General features: G+C 43.0%; 1 protein-coding gene across 2 annotated transcripts in view; it reads left to right on the forward strand.

Moving 5' to 3' along the window:
- LOC138765645 (5-hydroxytryptamine receptor 2A-like) overlaps positions 1–19,306 on the forward strand; it is a 396,926-nt gene that overhangs the window by 364,261 nt on the left and 13,359 nt on the right. For both annotated transcript variants that reach the window (XM_069942603.1, XM_069942604.1), the window contains exon 5: positions 16,303–16,503. In XM_069942603.1, coding sequence (XP_069798704.1) covers positions 16,303–16,503 — 201 coding nt within the window. The remainder of the gene's footprint in view (positions 1–16,302; positions 16,504–19,306) is intronic.

The following is a 19,306-nucleotide window of genomic DNA, read 5'->3' on the forward strand; positions in this document are numbered from 1 at the left end:
GAATAGGTGAGTAGTCATGTTCTCATCATGCTCTCCTGTCATCTCTGCTGCCGGGCCGCGGGGGGTGATCTGTGCCATGATCCGCACTAGGACATGTTCTATTTTTTTCATGGTGCAGATAGCGGCACGGATCATGTGAATGGCTTCATTCACCTTAATGGCACCTAAAATTCTCAGTGGTCGCGGATCCGCAATTTTGCGGGACGTATGGCTGCCGCCTTAGTGCTGATTTATTTAACATGTTTCTAATGCAGAGCTCCTAATACAAGTAGAAACTATAAAGTTCTGGCTGCATACATTCTATTTTATCAGTATGTTTTGGTAGGTGAGGTCTCCAGAACTGGACATTTATATCTGTTACAACATGGCAGGGATTCTCTGGCCATGCCATCTTCTTCTTCTATCTTTTGCAGGAGGTCACTTGGTAGACTGCAATCGTTTGTTGGTGGCCAAAAGATTGATCCATGGATCCTTGCTTGGTTCTGGTTTTGTTCTCAGGCTATTTTAGGATCCACTTCAGGTTTATATTACAACTTACAGTCTGAGTAATCTGGCCATGTGCTCTGTTTGTTGGTTGCCTTTTCTGTTTCTTGTATGTGTAGTCCAGTGTCTAGTATTGGATAGGGATTTACTTGGAGAATTTACCTGGTGAACATCCAAGTCTTTAGTATTGAGTTCTTAGGCTTTAGCTCTCTTAGTTTCTTAGTATTGTCCTCCATCTCTGGTGTCTTCCACTTTTAGTTACATGTTCTCATCTTGATCCATTCATGACCCACCACCATTTTGGTTTTCACATTGATACAAGCTTTTTTGATTTCCACTTACAACTGCCCATTGGTCTCACAGTATTGCTCTACCATAAGTCCTGGGGTATCTGAGCACTAAGAACCATTGTTAGGGCCAAAGAAATACGACTACTAAAGGTAAAGTCTGGTTCTGCAGTCTATTGACCCATCAGTGTGGTTACAAAGATTAGGAAACATTGGTAATAGATAATGGTTTTCACCTGGTTATTAGGAGAAAATCTTTTACATTTATCAGAGTTTCTACGTCTAACGGAAAGTGATTTCAGGCATTCCTAATCCTTTAATGTCTCTGACAAACGTCTAATTAGATCTGGATTGCCACTCACGTACCTGTAGTTAAGCCTCCCCACACCCACTGAAAGCCATCTGTAAAATATAAAGCAGAATTATAAAGACAGACTGTTAAATGATTAAAAGGGAAGAAGCCTCCATCATTACTTCTCAAAACTCATTTCCCATGTATTGACCCCTATTAGTTTTCAGCTTCCATGTTTCTCCTTTGATTTTACAGTTAATTATTATGTGTATAGTTTATATGGACATTTAATTGCCAATTAGAATGGCAAAAAAAGAAAACTTACGAAGACGAGTGAGACAAATCCTGCCAATACGTTTAACTTTCTGGATTGTCTGACAGTCTGCTGATAGATCTGTGAGACACATGCTCTTAGGGAAGACTGGCCCATTAGAGCGCCTAAGGATTTCTGTCTAGACTAGTCTAGACTATGGCATAATAATGGGCCCAAAAGTTTCAGATGATAATCTGACTTCAAGTTGATGTTGAGCCGGTCAGTCACCCATAGATGTTCCCCAGCTTGTGGAATCTAGTCTGAACATGAACATCTAGACATGAATAACCAAAATATTGAATGAAGAAGAATCTGTAATGGGTGTGACCTTTGCCCTTTACCCTCGGCATCAGTTCTTCTCAGTCACTTGTATACAGTCTATGAAGAAACTTTGCTGGAAGGTTGATCCAACATGTTGGAAAACGTAGCCCAGATCCTCCATGGATGTCAATGTTCCCATTCATCTATCTCTTTGTGTAGTGGATGATGATGAGATTAGGGCTGTGCAGAAGCCATATCATCACCTCCAAGGCTCCTTGTTCTTTTTTACACTAAAAATAATGGCATTGGCTGGATTTTTGGGGTCGTTGTCCACTCCATTCACTCAACAGTAATTGACCTTGATTCTCAGGATCAGTGGGAGATTCAGCAGCCGGACCCCTACTGATCAGCTAGTTATAACCTCTAATCTTTGGATAATCCCTTTAGAAATTACCCGGCTTCACGCAGAAGAGTTTGTACCATGCATTGCACAAACAAGGCTTGAAGAAGTTACGCTTTCTATCCAGTAAGGTAAAGGGCACAAGCTAGCAAGGAGATTATGGTGATCATGGACCTACGGCAACTTTTCCACCTATTTGCACAATCATAATCTTTGTGCCATGTCCTTTACCTTGCTCTATGCCTTGTTTGTCATTATTTTATACTGTACAGCAGTTTTCTCGGTTCGCATGAGTCACTTCTGATTTTAAGATCTAAACACCACGTGGTTTGTTGAAAGTTATTGCTGATCTCATGCTAAATATAGATGGGTAGGGTAGAAATGTTCCCCTAAACCATGAAAAAAATCCCAATTTGTGTCCTCACAGGATCTGACCACTGGGAGCTCCCAACATCATGAGAATGAAGGGAAATTGTCACCCCCAAGTAAACAGAGTATACCGTGCATGCTTGGCAATGTTCAGAAGCCCCATGGTATTTGGCCCTGTGCACATACAGTAGTTTACTGTGTTCATTAGGGTTAAAGCCACGGCCGCGGCACACGGTGACTGCTCTGTAATCCCCGGCTGCTGTTGTTCACTCATCTCCCACCATGCCCGCATGATACCTGGTCTTGTCCGGCGGTTTTCTGCTTCCCCGGACTCCTCCTCCCGCTCTCTTCAGGCTCCCTCTTCAGGCCAAAATGTGTCTCCATGTTCCCGTCTCCGAGGGCCAGCACGGCCCTGATTAGCTGCTGCACAGCAGCCCTGTCCTATAGATTGCAGTCCCTCCCTAGTGTTCTTGTTAGAGCCTCTGCATGCTTCCCATAGCATGTGCTCCCAGCTCTCCATGATTCCTGCCCGTGATTCCTGCTGTGCACCTGCTGCCTGTTGTTCCAGCCATCAGTCCTGCTGTTTTCCTGTTGCCTGTGGTCCCAGGCATCAGCCCTGCTGTGTTCCTGCCTGCCTACATGTCTCCAGCTGCACCTCGCCCGCTGTTGCTAGAAAGCCAAGTTAGGGGTATTGACCTGGGGGTCGCCTGCCACAGCAAGACCGTCCTACCTTTCGGCGGGCAGTGGTGAAGACCATTGGCCCCTTTGACTCTGCTTCCCGGTGATACAGCAGATCCACAACTCTAGTCGTTACACGGTGCAGGTCCCAGTGGTTTGACTCCCCTCAATGGGCTGATTATCCCCTATACTGTGGCTAGGGAATAACATTGGGAGTTAGGAATGCCCCTTTAAGTAAAACACCTTTATTATAAATGTAAAATGGAGCACGTTATACTACATACATAATGCAATGAACAGATAGCTGCTCTGTGTGATGGCCAGCCTTAATCCAATCTGAAAAGTGCAGGTGTTTTACAAAGAGTTTGTCACTTAAAAGTGAAGAAATGATCATTTGTTTTGGTGACACGTCCTACTGCAGTGATTGGCGGCTTCCGGCCTATTATTGCCAGTTTCAGCTTTAATGAGTGACCTCCTGTGGAAATAAGGCAATGTACTCTGAGCCTTGGATATCAAGCTGCCGTACTGTAGATCAATGCCAATTCTCCCTCTGTGTCATAGCGAAGACACAAGATAAATACTTGACATTTAGTTGTATACAAGCAATGTTTTCTGGTAATTAGAAAGTTTCCATCTTCTTTTAAGTAATTGAATTAAAGTTGAATTAAAGGGTTTAACATGGACCACATAAACAGATGGTTGACCCCTTTTCCATGATGGTGACCCTAGTTAATATGGGTAATAGTAACACTTCCTAACAGCGGGGAGAGTGGTAGGTATGTCGTTACCTGGGGATAATGGAAGCCTGACTTGTTATTGGCCTTGGTGGAGCCAATAGACCCCCTCCAGTTAGCGTATAGTATATCCCATGAGCGGTGTGGGACACTTTCATATGTCCAGCTGTACTGTTGTCTGCCTACCTTACCCTTATCAAGTTTTTTGGACATAATTTATTGAGGAACATATGAATTGTTATTTTCCTATCTTTCTAGTTGGATATTTGCTTATTCTATTTGTTTCTAAAGGCCCTTTTACATCAAGTGATTATTGGACATATTCGACCAATAATCTCTTGTTGTAATAGCTACAGTGGTCCATTGGATTACGAGCATAATCCGTTCCAGGACCGCGCTTGTAATCCAAATCCACTCTTAAACCAAATCAAATTTTCCCATAAGAAATCACTGATATGCAGACAATTGGTTCCACACCCCAAAAATAATGATTTATTATTCTGAATAACATGTAAAACTAATGAAACAAACATTTAGAAACAGCAGAATATGTGATATTTATAAGTTACTGTACAGTAATGGAGAGGATGGGAAACACAAGGACTGACAGAGACTGCAGGGAGCATGAAGGAATGAGCAGGGCAGATGTGGGCACATACATGCAGCGCTCTCTGTCCGGGGCAGAGAGGGGTTACAGCTACAGCTATGAAGAGATTACCTCCACAGTCCTGTCCCCTGATGCAAGCCCCAGCCTGAAGTGGATCTGCTATGATTTGGAAGGTGATGGAGACTTCCTGGGTCAGAGTACAGTGCTGTAGACCCCGCTATGCTATGCCGACCATGCCCCTCCCCCACTCCCCCTCCCACCAAGTACACGGAACTCTTAAACCAAAGCAATGCTCTTAAACCAAGTCACAATTTTGAAAAACTGTGAGCTCTTAAACCAAAACGCTCTTAAACCAAGTTACTCTTAAACCAAGGTTCCACTGTACTGTTAAAAGGCAATGATCAAGCGACATACACAATGTCGGCTGATTCTTGTCTTTCAACATGTTGAAAAAATTCTGAACGATAATGAAGGTCTGCTGGCCGTCACCCCGTACAACAGGAGCGGCGGCAGCAGAACACCGCTAACTCCTATGGGCTCCCTGGACAATCCAAAGATCTTTGAGGTACCTCTCCCCCAGCTCCTCGTGGCCCCCCGCTCTTACCTGTTCGCTGTCAGCATGTGTAATAGCAGCGGCAGAGAACCTGCTGACAGGTCGGCGCTCGCTTGCTCCTCACCATCAGCCAATGTGGTTGTATCCATGTCTTCAAGGAGTCCCTAGGGCTGTAGCGGTAAAACTATGCAGGGTCGGCATAAGCACAGGGCTGTGCCAGGTACCAGAGAGGGTGTTCTAATGTACAGCCCGCTCACCATAGTGCAGGGTGAGGGGCTGAACATCAGAAGACACAGGAGACAGAGCAGGACCTACACACAGAGAGAAAAGGGTGAATCACATGACCCAAAGGTCCTCAACCTGTGGAGAGCAGCCGGACAGAGAGTAAAAGGGAGAAGACTGAGCTGTAAGTGCTGTGTGTTAGTGTTTGTGTCGGTCGGCCAGTGTTAGTCAGTCAGTGTCAGTCTGTCAGTAATGTGTTTTTGTGTATGTTAGCGGTGTCTCAAGTGATTGTGCATAGTGTGTGGATGATGGGTGCATAGTAGATGGATGAGGGGCCCGCTGAGGCTCTGTTGCCCGAGGGCCCGCAAAAACCTGGAGCCAACCCTGGAACTATGTTTATATCATGAACATCAATGTCTCTTTTGATGCTCCCTATGACCTTATCTGCTTTGGTAGCAGCTGGTTTACTGTCCACTAAAGTTCCCAAGTCCTTTTCCATAGATAGATAGATAGATAGATAGATAGATAGATAGATAGATAGGAGAGAGATAGATAGATAGGAGATAGATAGATAGGAGAGAGATAGATAGATAGGAGATAGATAGATAGGAGATAGATAGATAGATAGATAGGAGATAGATAGATAGGAGATAGATAGATAGATAGGAGATAGATAGGAGAGAGATAGATAGATAGATAGATAGATAGATAGATAGATCATAGATAATAGATAGATAGATAGATAGATAGAAGATAGATAGATAGATAGGAGATAGATAGATAGATAGATAGATAGATAGGAGATAGATAGATAGATAGATAGGAGATAGATAGATAGATAGGAGATAGATAGATAGATAGATAATGGATGGATGGATAGATAGATAGATAGATAGATAGATAGATAATAGATAGATAGATAGATAGATATCACCTTGGATTTTCTCTTCCCATATACATACTCACAGTGGCGGTGTTTGGCACCAAGCACCCCAAGCGAGGGGCCCCCAACATCCGGGGGATGTTGAGCTCTTGTGCTCAAGACCGCTGGACAGGGCCGCTGCTGTAACTATGAGCACTCGTAATGAGCGCTCATAGTTACATGCAGCAGCACTGACAGGGCGGGAGACATTAGCTCTCTTCCTGTCAGTCACTCTTGTGACCGCAGGAAGGGTTTTCCCTGCGGTCACAAGTGGCAGCTTTGTCCTTGTGGTGTCGGTGCTGCAGTGACATCACTGGAGCATCGGCGCCAGGACAAGGGGAGTGTGGCCTCTTGTGATCGTAGGGAAAACCCTTCCTGCGGCCACAAGAGTGAAGAGAAGAGGAGACGCCCGGACCCAGGTGAGTATAAGTGTTTGTTTTATGGTGTTATATACTATATGGGAGGGGGAGCACATAGGGGTCTGTTTAACAGGGGGAGTGCACATCGGGGGTCTATATAAATGGGGGGAGCACACAGGGGGGTCTATATAAATGGGGGAGCACACAGGGGGGCTATATAACATGGGGAACACACAGGGGGGTTATAGACTACTGGGGCTTCACAGAGGGGTCTATATACTACTGGGGGCAGCACACAGGGGGTCTATATACTACTTGGGGCAGCAGAATGAGGTCTATATACAACTTGGAGAGCACACAGGAGGTCTATATCCAAGTGGGGGAGCACACAGGGGGGCTATATACTACTGAGGGAGCACACAGGGGGGCTATATACTACTGGGGGAGCACACAGGGGGTCTATTTACTACTGGGGGAACATACAGGGGGTCTATATACTACTTGTGAGGCACACAGGTGGTCTATATATAACTGGAAGAGCACACAGGGGTCTGTATACTACTGGGGCAGCACACAAGGAGTCTATATAATACTGGTGGGGCACACAGGGGGTCTATATACCACTGGGGGAACCACACAGGGGGTTTATATACTAGTGGGGGTCGGTCTAGCGGTCTATATCCAAGTGGAGGAGCATACAGGAGGTCTATATCCAAGTGGGGGAGCACACAGGGGGGCTAAATACCCCTGAGGGAGCACACAGGGGGCCTATATACTAGTGGGGGAGCACACAGGGGGTATATACAACTGGGGGCAGCACACAGGGGGTCTATATACAACTGGGGCAGCACACAGGAGGTCTATATACTTCTGGGGGAGCACACGGGGGCTATATATAACTGGGGGAACACACAGGGGTCTATTTACTACTGGGGGAAGCAAACAAGGGGTATATACTTCTGGGGGCAGGACACAAGGGGTATATACTATTGGGGGCAGCACACAAGGAGTATATATTACTGGCGGTAGCGCACAAGGGGTATATACTACTGAGGGCACCACACAGCGGTCTATTGTTTTGGAACGCGTGTCGAGGGGGGGGGGCAAACATACCTTCGCTTGGGGCCCCAGAAATGCCAAGACCGCCCCTGCATACTCAACTCATACAGCAGAAATACACCAAAACCATGGCGTGAAAACAAAGTCTTCCTTAGCTTTTTCATTAATAGTTACAGGAAACAATCTTCCTGCTTGTGGTAAATCTATGCTATGTTTCCTCAGTAATTCTCTGTGTTGAGTTGATAAAGCAATGTAATTGCACTATTTGCTGTAAAATACTGGAGACGGCAGAGCTCGGCGGCAGCGGGAGGTGGTTCATTAGATACATCAGCAGGAACTTCATCAAAAATCGGGAAAGACTCGTTCTTTACAGCCGACTTTCTAGCACACATTGCTGTTTGTAAAGGTTCTGTAACAATAGCTGAATACTATGATACGGCTGTTTCTGCTTAGTCTGTCATTGCTGTTACATAGATTACATCGCACTATTCTGTATAGTTATTCACATGGAACCAAACATAAATAACTATAGTATAGTAGTATAGTACTAACGCTGTCTAACCAGCATGTGTTCCCGCTCAGATTAGCTTATCTCGCCTTTGCCTTTACAAATGGAATATTCTATGGGGAAATTACTGAAACCACTGGGAGTCAATGGATTATACTGAAGTAATGAATAACGTAGGTGATGAGGTTGAGATATTTTATATTGAGATTTATTGAAAAATAAAAGATATTCTATATATTGCATATAGTGGTTGCTTGGGTAACAGAATTTTTTTTGTTCTATTGTTAATAGTTAAATAGTTATTAAGGTTGTAAAAAAAAAACAATAGTCCATAAAATTAAAGGGGTACTTCAGCAAAAATCTTTTTTTTTTTTTCAACTTAACTAGTTATATATATTTGTAATTCACTTTTATTTAAAAATCTTAAGTTTTCCCATACTTATCAGCTGTTGTATGTCCTGCAGGAAATGTTGTTGTTTTTTTTTCCAGTCTGACACAGTGCTCTTTGCTGACATCTATGGCCGAGACAGGAACTGTCCAGAGCAGGAGAGGTTTTCTATGAGGATTTGCTACTGATCTGGATAGTTCCTGTATGGGACAGAGGTGGCAGCAGAGAGGAGAAAAACATTTCCTGCAGGGCATACAGAAGCTAATTAGTATGCTAAGAAGTGAGATTTTAAAATAGAAATAAATTACAAATCTGTATAACTTTCTGAAACCAGTTGATTTGAAAGAAAACAATTTTCGCTGGTCAACCCATTTAACCTATAACCCTACTGTGTTGATCCAGAAGAAGATAAAAACCCTCATGAGGCAGATGCCAATTACCTTATCACATGGTGAAAAATTCCTTCCCGACTCCAATATGGCAATCACAATAAATCCCTGGATAAACGTGCTATCATGTGAAAGCCAGAACCCATAACATGTAATATTATATTTTTCAGAAAAGCATCCAGACCTCCCATTAACTTATTTGACAAATTAGCCATGACAGCATCATGTGGCAGAGAGTTCCAAAGCCCATTGTTCCATGGTCTCACTGCTCTTACAGTAAAGAATACCCATTTGTGCTGATGGTGAAGTCTTCTTTCTTCAAGATGTGGAGGATGGCCAATATAAGTTAAAACTGATAGCAAATTGAGGCTAGAGATGAGCAAATCTTTCAAAATAAGTTTTGTGTAGATTTATTCCAATTAGATTTTAAATTCTTCTAGAATATATCAGCCACTTCATACAATCATTGGGTTGGGTGCAGAGTGCCTAGTCCAGTTATTGTACTAGTGATTATAAACAGCAATGGCAGCACGCAAGGCTCACAGGTCAGTGTTTGGGGAGTAGAATTTGGCTGATGGCTTCTGCTCCTCGGCACTCACCTTCTCTCTTTCCACAGAAGTATACCTTTCTGAGACAATAAGTGGCGGGTCTACATCTCGATCATTGCTTGCGAGTGAAACCTGCAGGCGATGTCCAATATCTGCCCAGTGTCAATACAACATCAGGATATACAGCCACCTTCTCCCCATCTCAGTAGGCATGCTTCCCTCTTCAAATCATACCTCCTGAGAGGGGAAGAGGCGGTTGTGGAGTGAGCACCGCACAACTTTTTTTTTTTTTTACATTTTACACTTTTACAATTTTCTTATTATATATTACACATTTGGGCAGATTTACTAAAACTGCCTAATACTTAGACAGAGTAATCTTAGCTTAAACAAAGAATGTAAAATAATTATCACAGTGATGGTGTTTGATACATTGCTGCACCAGCTACCTTTATATCACCTATTAGCTTAGTTTATGCCAAAAAAAAATGGGGTGAAATTTTGACATATTGGGGTATCAAGAGCAATGGTGGAGGGCTTGGTAACAAAATAAAAAAAAGCTTTGGAATCAGGGCTCCAAAGGCTAAAAATAAAATAACAATATTATGGGTTTTTTAGCCTATGTTCACACACAGTATTTTTGCTCAGTATTTTGCAACCAAAACCAGGAGTGGATTGAAAACACTGAAATGTCCACACACTATTGAAAATGAGTGGATGGCCGCCATTTAACGGCAAACAACGGACATTATTTTGTCATTATTATTTTGCCATTAGAGATGAGAGAACCGGGTTCAGGTTCGAGTCCATCCGAACCTGAGCAATCAGTATTTGATTAGCTGGGGCTGCTGAACTTGGATAAAGCGCTAAGGTTGTCTGGAAAACATGGATACAGCCAATGACTATATCCATGATTTCCACATAGCCTTAGGGCTTTATCCAAGTTCAGCAGCCACCGCTAATCAAATACCGAACATTCGGGTTCGGATGCACTCAAGTATGCTCGAGGTTCACTCATCTCTATTTGCCATTAAATGGCGGCCATCCACTAAATTTTAACAGTGTGAGAACATAGCCTTTCTGTGTTTTCAATCCACTCCTTGTTTTGGTTGCAAAATACTGACCAAAATACTGTGTGGAAACATAGCCTTAAAATGATCTTTTTTAAATCCCAAAAATGCCCCGATTCTTAACTGGTAAAAAAAAAAAAGAAAGAAAAATGGAGTCAATTTTGAATTACCCTTTAGATAAACTATCCAGAACCTTCAATGTCAAGCAAGGCGGAAATATAAATGGCACTCTGAGACAAACCTAATTTTGTCCAGTGTATAAAAGAAAAATAAATATATTGTTCATGGCGAGTGACTTGACTACAGAATAGGTAATTTTGTAGCTGGGAAGCATAGAAAGGAAAGAAGAAAAGAGCCTGACAAATCTCATATTGATAGAAGAGAGTGTCTTGTGCATGGCTCCTCGCTGATTGAAAAGCTCGAAATGTCCGACATACACAAAGAAACAACATTTATTTAACGAGTGAATAAACCAAAGACTTGAGTTTACTGACCTTATGAATTTTTGGCGTAGACTAGAGGCCACCACAGGGCAGATTCATGTAAAATATCACATTTTCCATGCAATCTTCTACAATATGTCAACTATTCCAAGTAACTCTTACAGGTAAGAAATAAACTCCTTGGCTGCAGAGACAATTTTTTTTACATGATATTAGAGAAGAATTGATGGTGTACGCTATTTATTCACCGATCTTTTTGACTTCTTCATTTTTCACAAACAAAGCTTATATATTCTGTCAAGGACTTTATTCTTTAATTTCATTAGGATGTACCAAAAAAATACGAGAATCAATCTCGTAATTGAAGTAAGGTTGGGAGTTAAAGATATATTGATCACGGTCAGGAAATTTTCCGAAACACTTCCTAAATAGAAGACAAAATGTCATTGTTTGAAACGCGATCAATGTCAGTATCCACACCAAAGGAGATAGCATATTTTAAGAAGGAATGGTAGTAATTCTATCAGATTGGAGTTGAAGGTCAAATGGCTGTTACGCTTTAACGAAGAAACTAGTAAAAAATTTTAAATTTTTAACTTTTTTTTCAAAAAGATGTCCATTTTTTCGAAACACCACTCGACACATCGTTGAGAGGTTGTCCAAATAAGAGCCAATGCTAGATGAAGCCCCTACAGAGTGCACCATAGATGAAGCCCCTTCAGAGAAGGGTCCAGGTTACTCTAAATGTACCATCACTTTTCTGGGTGGTTAGATAATGGTACCGTCAGGTAGGGTACTGGAAGACACGTGGACAAGTGCAGCCCTAGACTGGCACCCGCCCCAGCTTGTCCCTACCTAATTGCCACAAACAGTACTAAGATTTACTGCGGACAACTGGTCGACAAACCTTACACTAAAATAAGTGCAACACAAAACAAGACAAACAAACACAATAAGGGATGGTCAGGAATCAAAGTCCGGGCAGCGAAGGTACAAAATCAGAATCCAGAAAGCAAGGTCAGGTACGTAATCCAAAAGGTCAGTATAGCAACAACAAACAGTCGGGAACGCCAGATCAAGGCACAAGGCGCTATCACAGGCACTGGAATGAGACCAGGGGCTGGGATTTCTATTAACAGGGGGCTAAGTGCTGACAGCTAACTGGCCAGGTCAGTTGTCAGTCACAGAGCCCCACAACACATCAGCTGATGCCAATCGGCTGGGGGTGGTGAAGCCCCAGCCGTGGCCATAATCACATAATACACTACAGCAGGCTGGCTTCTAGGGACACCGTCGGCACGCCCCCAGCAACCAGCCCTGCTGATCGCTAAGGATGCCGTTGGCACCTCCGGGCACCGTGCCAGACCTGGAAACGCTGTTGGCGTGCCCCTAGCAACCGGCCCTGCCTGTTGTGAGGGACGCCGTCAGCATCCCTCACAGCTGAGCCGTGCACCTCGGCAGAGCCGGGAGCCGGCACGCGGCTCAATTCGTGACAGGTACTGGACTTTACTAGAACTACCATTTTACTAAAAAGCAGCAAAGACCTACCCCTGGTCATACAGATTTTCTATCATATTAAGGTACCAATTTTTTAGTGTTACTGAATTCTGCTTATGATTCCAAATACTAGGACTGGAAGTAAGATGTATAATACAGCAAATAGTGAGCGCTAAAATGTAAGGATGCTATACTTTGAGCTTTTGGGTCAGCACTACGGGATCTTCAACAATGTAATAAACTCAATTTGTGGGTTCACCACCCTTTAGGGGTGCCTGGGAACATTACTGTAGCAGGCCTTGGATACCCTCTGTATAGACTCACGGTGGAACAATTTTCATTGAATAAGCTTTAGGGTGTTTTCACACCTACAGGATCTGCAGCAGATCTGCAGCAGATTTGATGCTGTGTTCAGTTATATAAATGAAATCTGCTGCAAAAAATCAGCTGCAGATCCTGTAGGTGTGAACGCACCATTAATCTTTTTTTTTTTTTTTTTTTTTTTTTTTTTTTACCTTAAATTGTGATTAGTAATAAGCGCACCCACAATAAGCTAGTTATACCCTATGCTGTGGGAAGAAGATAACAATAGTCTGTTGAATTATGTGCTTGAGATAATGGGGGGCCTTTTTTTGTAGCCCATTAGGCATAACAATGGTGGCCATTTTGTGGAGTCTGGAGGTTAGTATCATATACAGCAGCACATGACTAGTATCATGTGCAGCATCACATGACTGGAACGGCAGCCATCTTTCAGGATTTTAGATACTGCATGACTTGTGACCATATGGCTAGCATGGACGGCGTTATATATATATAGGACTCTAATGTATGTATGGGCACCATTTTCCTGGAGTCCGGGCAGTCTCTGGTGTAGTGCAGGTGCTGCTGGGAAGAAGGACGGGACAGGATGTCTCTGACAGGTAGACCAGGAGCTGACAGGAGAGGTTTGACATGTGCTGGCGTCCATTTTGTACAGGTGTGTAATACAGGAACTTGGCATGTGATTGATGTGTAACATCAGCTCCTGACAAAGCTCAGAAATGTGAAACACGTGTTGGGTGGTCCCAGGGATACTGGTGAAGTAAGTGATAATGTGTTTTCCTTAATTATTTCCTGTTTGCAAAAAAAAAAAAAATCTAGTCACTCTTTACTTTTTAGGCTTTTTCCTGGCTTTTTTAGCCCTTCTTTTGCTTTTTTCTCCTTTCTGTGATGTTGGCGTAAAGGCTATAGGTAGTCACAGAAATGCACAAAACACTTTAATTACTCTATATGCATTATTGTGTATAGCCAGCAGATGGAGCCAGAGTACTATGTAAGCTAATACTTTTCTATGTTATCACACCGCGTACTGGTGTGTAACTATAGTGGCCTGGCTTTTTTATTAGTACCCTGTGTAATCCCCTGGTTGTTGTTTCTTTGTCTGTATAGTAACCAGTGATGTATGTGATTTTATATAAATAATTTTATTACATTTGTGTAATGAAGATGAATTGTTTCTTGATTGTGGTGTTAATCAATTTGTAGAATATATAGAATATAACATTGTTAGATACCTTGTTAGATACATTGTGAATACCGCTTTAACTGAATTCATCATACTTTTGTATATTTATTGAGCTGTAAATTTAATACATAAGACAGTCCAAATTTTAATGGATACTCCATTGCCTTTAACATCTGACCAATTAATCTTTTATTACAATTGAAAGTAAATATAATTATGCATTCTCATTCATTTACCCTTCATTTAAAGTGCATCGAAATGTCTGACTTGGCACAACTGACCTCTCTAGAATTTTAATCGGAACTAAAGGATTTTGAATTTGGCTTATTATATCGACAAACGGCCTAGAAGCTCCCTGTTATTAAAAATGTACTTCGAAAGTTAACCTCTACAGCACTCAGGAGGCCAGTATGGCATTACAGTATGTCACTGGCCCAGCCTCAAAAAAGGGGGATTTACTGATTAAATTGTGTTCTCCAATTTTAAAATCTTTTAATCTCCATTTTATGAGACAGTAATGCTAAACTGGAGCTTTTTCATTAATTATACGTTCCATTTTTCGCATACATTTTCATAAATTCCTGGTTAATCTAAAAAAATTAAAAATAAAAAAAAAAACTGGCACGCTGACACTGGAACTGCTGCTTTGATTTTACTTTATTTTTATATTGTTTATAACTAATTTTTTGGAGATCCATGAATATGCAGAGACAGAGGGACCAAATGTAGAAATGGATAAAACTAGTAAACAGATTGGGATATAAATAAAGAAAAAAAAAACGACTATACTAAAAAATACTCAAATATCCTGATCCCCTGTCGTTGCCTTTCTGATTGTCCCTATCAGGGCTTCCTTGTGTTGTTGTCAGCACAGGGAAGTGTCTGCTCAGTTATTCGTTGGCCAAAGCAGAACACCTCTTAAGCCAATAATTGGCCAAATGCAGTGCCGGACTGGCCCACCAGAGGCCCGGAGAATCCTCCGGTGGGCCCCCAGCTTTAGAACCTGCACTAACACTGACTGACATGTCTCTTCTCACTGGTACTTCATTGGTGGGCCCCAAGGATCATTTCCTCTGGTGGGCCCCAGATACCCCAGTCTGACACTGGCCAAATGGTCATATTCTTATGTCAAGATCGACACAAGAAGTTGCTGACAATTCAGACCAGCGGCATCAGAGCGGTAATGGTAATAGCAGGGGATTAAGGGAGGTGAGTATAGTTTTTCTTCCATCCTAAGCAGAATTGCATCCCGCTTTAATGTTTTTGAAACTCTTCAACTGCTAAGAGCCCCACAGAGCCACCTTCAGAGCCCAAACTTTCAGCTATGATTGTCAGCTTTATTGGCCTCCCGATTGGATACTAGAGCTGTCAAAGAAATTCAATATAGGGAGCATTAAGCAGCAGAAAAAAAAGAGCTGCATGCTGAACACTTCTCACTGCAGCGACATGGACATTATACAACATTTTTTCTCAGTCATACAAATTGGTGGCACTCAAACACTTAAATATTCCTAACAGCTCTGGGGATCATAATAAGAGAGGAGCGAACACAGGTGCCTTAACGATCCAACATGTGCAGTGTTCACACAGGTGATGAATAGGAAAAATCCTGCCTGGGGCATTCCTTATAGTGAAAAGGGCGGGGAGGAGGGATGGAGAGGCGTTGCAAGCCAAGGGCATAGACACTCTAGGCCACGCCAATTTGACACAGGGCTGCAAGTTTCAAAGTTGCTTTTTAGGACAAAAAAGGCATCATCTGCCGAACGGACCCCAGGACAGATTTTGGATTAAAAGCAGCTATCCGAAGGTACAAGCGGTTTTGGGGGGGGGGGGGGCAGATTGTGGGTACAGAGTCGCTTTAACTCTGAACAATCGTTCAGCCGGAGTTAAAAGTCCCTATATTAATCAGGCACCTGGTAAAATGCTTGAGTCTCCCATTGATTCCAATGGGGTTCGTTACTCGAGTCGAGGATGTTTGTCTCCTTTCATATAATCCCAGCAGTAACCGACTGGATGTCATATAACACTGAGCTACAAGGATTTAATAAAAACTGAGTATTCCAAGGCATTGGAAACAAAAAATTGCTGCTTCAGGTTCCTTCAGAAGACGAAAAATAAAGTCAAATTCAATAATAAATAAATAAGTAATCCTTTTCCCATTAGGAATGTTTGAAATTTGAAAAATTTTACAATTGGTTCTCTGTGCAAAAAAATAATCTTTGCAACCTTCACAATTGCAACAACCTGCCCACTCCATAAAGGGGGGCAAAAAAGATATGCAAATTATTGGAATGTATTTAAGAAGTTTTTATACAGTATATACTTAAAGTGTGAAAATCTGTTAGGTGAGATCATAGTAATAATGATCAATTTTGAGTTGTCTTTGATTTTGCAATTTGATGTCTTCCTGCAGATTATGTCTGGCCTCTGCCGCAGAAGCTGTGTCCTGTATGGATCTCCTTGGATGTGTTTTTTTCTACTGCATCTATTATGCATCTGTGTGCAATCTCCCTCGATCGGTATGTAGCAATACGTAACCCCATAGAGCACAGCCGCTTCAATTCCCGCACTAAAGCTATGATGAAGATCGCCGCTGTGTGGACCATATCAATGGGTAAGCAGTGAGGTCTTTGTTCTCAGCTGCAAGAAACCGATGACCAGATTTCTAGTCTAAATCAATGGCGATGATACCAAATGTTCACACGGTCATCTTAAACCGAGGATAAATGCTGAGGTTTCCTTTGCGAATGTTCCAAAATCATTTGCAGTTTGCTCAGACCTTTGTTCCTATGTAGTTTGTCTTTGCAAATATGATGAAATGCAGAAAGAAACCTTTAAATCTGTTCGACGCCTACTGAAATATTTTCAACTTGGTTTGCAATAGTAGTGAACATTTTAAAAAACTTGTCAAACAAGTGATACATTAGCTCTACCGACATCTACAAGTTCTATCTTAAAGGGGTTGTCCGGCGATAAAAAATTATTCACAGAATAACACACATTACAAAGTTATACAACTTTGTAATGTATGTTATGTCTGTGAATGGCCCCCTTCCCCGTGTCCCACCACCCCCACCCGTGTACCCGGAAGTGTGGTGCGCTATACATTACCTGTCGCGTGCCGACCACGGTCTCCGATCCTCAGCAGTGACGTCTTCTTCGGGAGGCCAGCGGATCTTCCCGAGTGCCGGCCGCCCTCTGCAGCGTCATCCGAAGCTCAGCCGCGATTGGCTGAGCATAACTGTGCTCAGCCAATCGCGGCTGAGCAGCTGATGACGTGGCCGCGTCATCAGCCGCTCAGCCGCGATTGGCTGAGCATAACTGTGCTCAGCCAATCGCGGCTGAGCGGCTGATGACGCTGCAGAGGGTTGCCGGCACTCGGGAAGATCCGCCGGCCTCCCGAAGAAGACGTCACTGCTGACGATCGGAGACCGTGGACGACACGATATGCGGTGAGTATAATGCACCACACTTCCGGGTCTAGCGTGGGTGGGGGGAAACACGGGGAAGGGGGCCATTCACAGACATAACATACATTACAAAGTTGTATAACTTTGTAATGTGTGTTATTCTGTGAATAATTTTTTATCGCCGGACAACCCCTTTAAAGTAATAGGACCTTAGAAAAATTGGTTGCCAGATGGACGAAACAAGTGGGGACCAGCATAACCAAGAATTCCCCCTAAAATCATCTGATTGGAGAGATATAGATGAGTTTATTCTGCATGTTACTGATCCCCCTAGGAAGGTTAACAGTCAGGCTTTTGCATTAGCAACATCAGCCCAAGAAGGTTTGGGTCCTATTACACAAGCCGATGGCGGCCCGATCAATACTGTAAACAAGCGCCAATCTACTAGATTAGTGCTCGTTTATTGGGCCTATTAGACGGCCGGATAATCATTAAGCAAGGGCTGCACAGACATTGTCAGCAATGTCCGTGCAGCATTTGCCAAAACAGTTTACATTACCTCTTCCCATTCCCGGTCTCCACCTGCGCTCTGCTTCCTCCCCAGTCACATGCAATGCAGCTTCAGATCAGCCACTCAGCCAATCACTGGCCGGGACAGAACGCTCTGAAGCTGCACGGAACAGGGAAGAAGCAGAACGCAGGAGGACACCAGGAACATGGACAGGTAATGTAAACTGTTTGTTGAATCGTCAACCACCAGCCGCGCATCGCTATTGCATATCCGATCATTTTAGGTCAGGGACTAAAGAAATGATCAGCCGATAGTCATTTCATTGGCTAATTCTTCTCTCTATTACACGGAGCGATAATCATCCGAATGGGGCTGATTCAGCCAATTATCACTTTGTGTAATAGGGTCAGGGGGCTGCACTGCATATGTGGGTGCCTCCTAAATGCAGGGACCTGAAGAGGCACAAGTTCATGTTTGGGAAATGTGGAGAAAGTCAGAAGTCAGTAGTTAGAAGTCAGTTATCAGAAGTCAGTTGTCAATACTCAGAGTCAAGTGTCACTCTTGTGTCAAAATGATTTTTCACTATGACTTCTGACTATGTTCTAATATGGACACTTTAATGCTGAATCCCGGAATTCCAGGCGGTCCCCAAGATGTCTCCTTCTGCACGGACCGGGAAGGCATCAGGAATCAAATGCGGAAGTTCCGGCTAGGTTTGAGTTGGATCGAACCTAGGTTTTTCCACTTTCGATCAATCCTACTTGCGGCACGTACCGTCCGCGTCTGTAGCAGCTGCTTTATACTGGAGAAAATTAAGTTTTATAACCCGGCGTGCGGCAGGGAGAGGCGGGAGTAAGTGACAGGCAGAGAGGCCCGTTACTGACACCTCTTCCTGTCAATCATCCCCGCTGAGTGCACTGACAGCAGAGAGCGGTGACTAGACACAGACTGGGAGCCACCCAGATGACTACCTGCCGCGCCTCTCCGGGGGATTAAACTTAATTTTCACCGGTATGAAGCAGCTGCTGCAGCCGCGGACGGTACGTGCCACAAGCTGCACAGGGGCTTTAGACAGTGCTCAAAGGAACCAAATCAGCCCAATTGGGTTTATTGGTTCCCTGTAAACTGAATTAGGAAATAGGCCATATACAGACTTTGTACAAGCCCCATGTTGCCTGGCGATATTTGAGAGTACACGTACCATGCATACACATAATAATAAGTGATATTGTAGGATTACATTCCTCAACACTGTGAACTATTCTGAAATACAAGAATTTTCTGAATAAGTAATTTGCAAATCATGAAGAGAAAACTGTGGAAACATCTCTGCAGGGCTCACAGTCTTCCTGCCCTCTGCCCTCCGTTACCTATCACTGAAAGACAAAATCCATATTTTATTTGACAGAAGCCGAAATGTGGGCTATTAGACAAGCGTAAATATATATATATATATTTTTTCTATTTCTTCTCCTCCAGTAGATGTTCTTGGTGCA

Source organism: Dendropsophus ebraccatus, chromosome 10 (assembly GCF_027789765.1).
Source record: "Dendropsophus ebraccatus isolate aDenEbr1 chromosome 10, aDenEbr1.pat, whole genome shotgun sequence".
In the NCBI taxonomy this organism is placed as follows: Eukaryota; Metazoa; Chordata; class Amphibia; order Anura; family Hylidae; genus Dendropsophus; species Dendropsophus ebraccatus.